The sequence below is a fragment of the Andrographis paniculata genome, unplaced genomic scaffold, assembly GCF_009805555.1.
Source record: "Andrographis paniculata isolate CXL003 unplaced genomic scaffold, ASM980555v1 Contig9END, whole genome shotgun sequence".
Classification (NCBI taxonomy): Eukaryota; Viridiplantae; Streptophyta; class Magnoliopsida; order Lamiales; family Acanthaceae; genus Andrographis; species Andrographis paniculata.
Genome location: NW_026137639.1, coordinates 23928 through 26509, shown reverse-complemented (window position 1 = coordinate 26509; position 2582 = coordinate 23928). Strand labels below are relative to the sequence as shown.

Sequence of the window (2582 nt, the reverse complement as noted above, 5' to 3'; positions counted from 1 at the left end):
TTAAAAACACACCATGCCCTAATTCAACTAGATGCCTATATTCATCTCAATCCATGTGTTCTCCATCAAGCGCACACAACCGTAGATCAAAATCCATCCTACGGACCAAATTTGAAATTTCTCTTGGACCTCGATCCGTGTCAACCCCTTTTCAGCCAATCAGATTCCATCTTTAGGGCCGGATCCCCAAACTTCCAATATTTAACACCGCACATTTGTGTTCGCTTAAACTCATCCCCAAATCGTAACGATCACACCACCGTTCCTCTCTGTAACCCTAATCCCTCAATCCGTTGAGTTTTCTGGAGATAACCGTGATTTCTGTGGAGGAATTTCAATGGCGAGCGCGGAAGAGCCTGTTCTGCCGAGTGAGCCTGCGGTGAAGCCGTCGTTAGACGCGGCGGTGGCAGGAGGCGAAAAGCCTGAGAAGGACGGCGTTCCGAAGGAAACTAAGGCGAAGAAAGCATCTGCTCCGAGAAAGCGCAATACCACTCATCCCCCTTACTTTGAGGTATTGGATAGTTTGTGTTCACGTTTTTGATTAGGTTTTGGTTAGACGGAATGAGATCTGAAATTTTCGGTTTGTTTACCAGATGATTAAGGATGCAATCGTTTCGCTGGGGGATAGGACCGGATCGAGTCAGTATGCGATTACGAAGTTTATCGAGGATAAGCAGAAGAATCTTCCTCCGAATTTCAAAAAGTTATTGCTCGTTCAGTTGAAGAAGTTTGTTGCTAATCAGAAGCTTGTTAAAGTTAAAAGTTCCTTCAAATTGCCGACGTCGTCTCGTTCGTCCAAGTCTGCCGCCGCTCCTGCGCCGGAAAAGAAGAAGCAGGCTGCCGCTGCTAAACCTAAGACCAAAACCGCCGTTGCCAAGGAAAAGAAGGCTACTGTTTCTAAATCCAAGCCAAAGGTTAAAAGCGTCGCTGCGAAGCTAAAGCCTTCTTCTCCGGCGAAGGCAAAAGCCGGTACAAAGAGGAAGGCTCCGGAGAAGACAAAGGACGAGAAGAAACCAGTCGCTAAGGCCGCCAAGACGGCAACAAAATCAACTGCGAGGAAGAGTTTAACGGCGGTCGCTCCGGCGAAGAAATCTGCAGCGGCAAGGAAGGCGACGCCGGTGAAAAAGGCTCCGGTGAGAAGCGTGAAACCGAAAACCGTCAAGTCTCCGACGAGGAAGGCAGTTCCGAAAAAAGGAAAGAAGTGAACGTGGTAGGGGTAATTTAGGAAATCAAGTTGTTTTGATGGGGATAGTATTGTAAATTTCGGCAGTATAACATCCTATGGTTTTATCCCTTTGCTAGTAATCAGCATATAGCATCTATGATGTTTACCGTTGAGTTCTTAGATTTTATTAGCCTATATTCGTATGTGCATATCTTATATACTTTTAATCTAAATTCTTATTATACAATAATTTAATTTCAACGGCAGTAATGGCTTTACATCATCTCCAACTCAATTTCATTTTTGTAGGGTCGATTGTGCATTATTACTTTTTTAGGATTTACTATTATAATTAATCGGCAAATATACTTCATCCGTACTCCCTTTGTTCTGATTTGGTTTGTTTGTATATATAATTATTTAAAATATTGCATTGATGTTATTTATATCCGTATTAAATATTATTCTAATTTAAAATTACAAAATTTCCATTACCTAAAACCGAATAAGACATTTAAAGACATGCGGCTGAAGAGTTTGAAATTAGGTATCTATTGAAGTTATGTGAGGCCCAATATTAGTTAATTCGTCCAGAAAAATCACTAGAGTTGGCCACACACACTCACTGTGTGGAGTATTGAATATAAGGAGACACGATCATTTTCATGGGCGACAGTCATGCTACATTATAAAATGTGTTTGGAGGCATTAAGTTCGACTGCACAGGTTTTCACATAATAAAAAACAAATAATAATAATAATAAAATGTGTACATCAAACCTAATACTTCATTAGTATTTTAGTTTAAAGTATTTTTTTTTTATATTAAATATAAATATAGTATAATTATATAAAAAAATAATATTTTGTATTGAATATTTAAAATTTTTGTAAAAGAATATATATATATATAATACGGTAAAACAAAATTGACGAAAAATAGAGAATTGTAAGAAATAGAAGTGTAAAAATCTGAAAAATATACAAAGAAAATAATGAGAGAAATTAAAAAAAAAAAAAAAAGAATCCTGATGAATGATGTGTCTTCATTTCTTTTTATCTTCCTTAAATAGTTAATTTTGAATCTTAATAAAGTCTTATCTCTAAATTTCATCCAACAATCTCTTTATCCCAACAAATTCACTATTAACCTTCCCAACAAGTTACTTCCTAGAATAGACTTTTAAGTATTGGGTTGGACAACTTTGTCTGTTGATCTGGATCTTCGGCTGGATCGCAAATCTCTTTGGACTTTTGCTACATTTGGATTAGGTCAGCCCAATTAATTTTAGGTATGTACACTTATAATCAAAATCATGTCATAAATTTTTTTTTTTGAGCAAATAAATCTATAAATATAGCCAAAAATGAAATATATTACGTTTTTGTCTCAATTTAAATATATTATTTTGAATTT

At 36.7% G+C, this 2582-nt stretch overlaps 1 protein-coding gene across 1 annotated transcript; it reads left to right on the top strand.

Moving 5' to 3' along the window:
- Positions 1 to 222: 222 nt before the first annotated feature.
- LOC127244361 (histone H1-like) lies at positions 223 to 1374 on the top strand. The gene is made up of 2 exons (XM_051264848.1): positions 223 to 511; positions 594 to 1374. Exons 1-2 carry the CDS (start codon positions 338 to 340, stop codon positions 1203 to 1205), a joined length of 786 nt encoding a protein of 261 aa, XP_051120805.1. The 5' UTR covers positions 223 to 337; the 3' UTR covers positions 1206 to 1374.
- Positions 1375 to 2582: the final 1208 nt, after the last annotated feature.

Excerpts from the sequence above, each read along its gene's own strand:
- LOC127244361 (XM_051264848.1), top strand. The coding sequence starts at position 338 with ATGGCGAGCGCGGAAGAGCCTGTTCTGCCGAGTGAGCCTGCGGTGAAG. Across the intron at positions 512-593 it reads CTCATCCCCCTTACTTTGAG|ATGATTAAGGATGCAATCGT; the intron begins GTATTGGATAGT and ends TTTGTTTACCAG.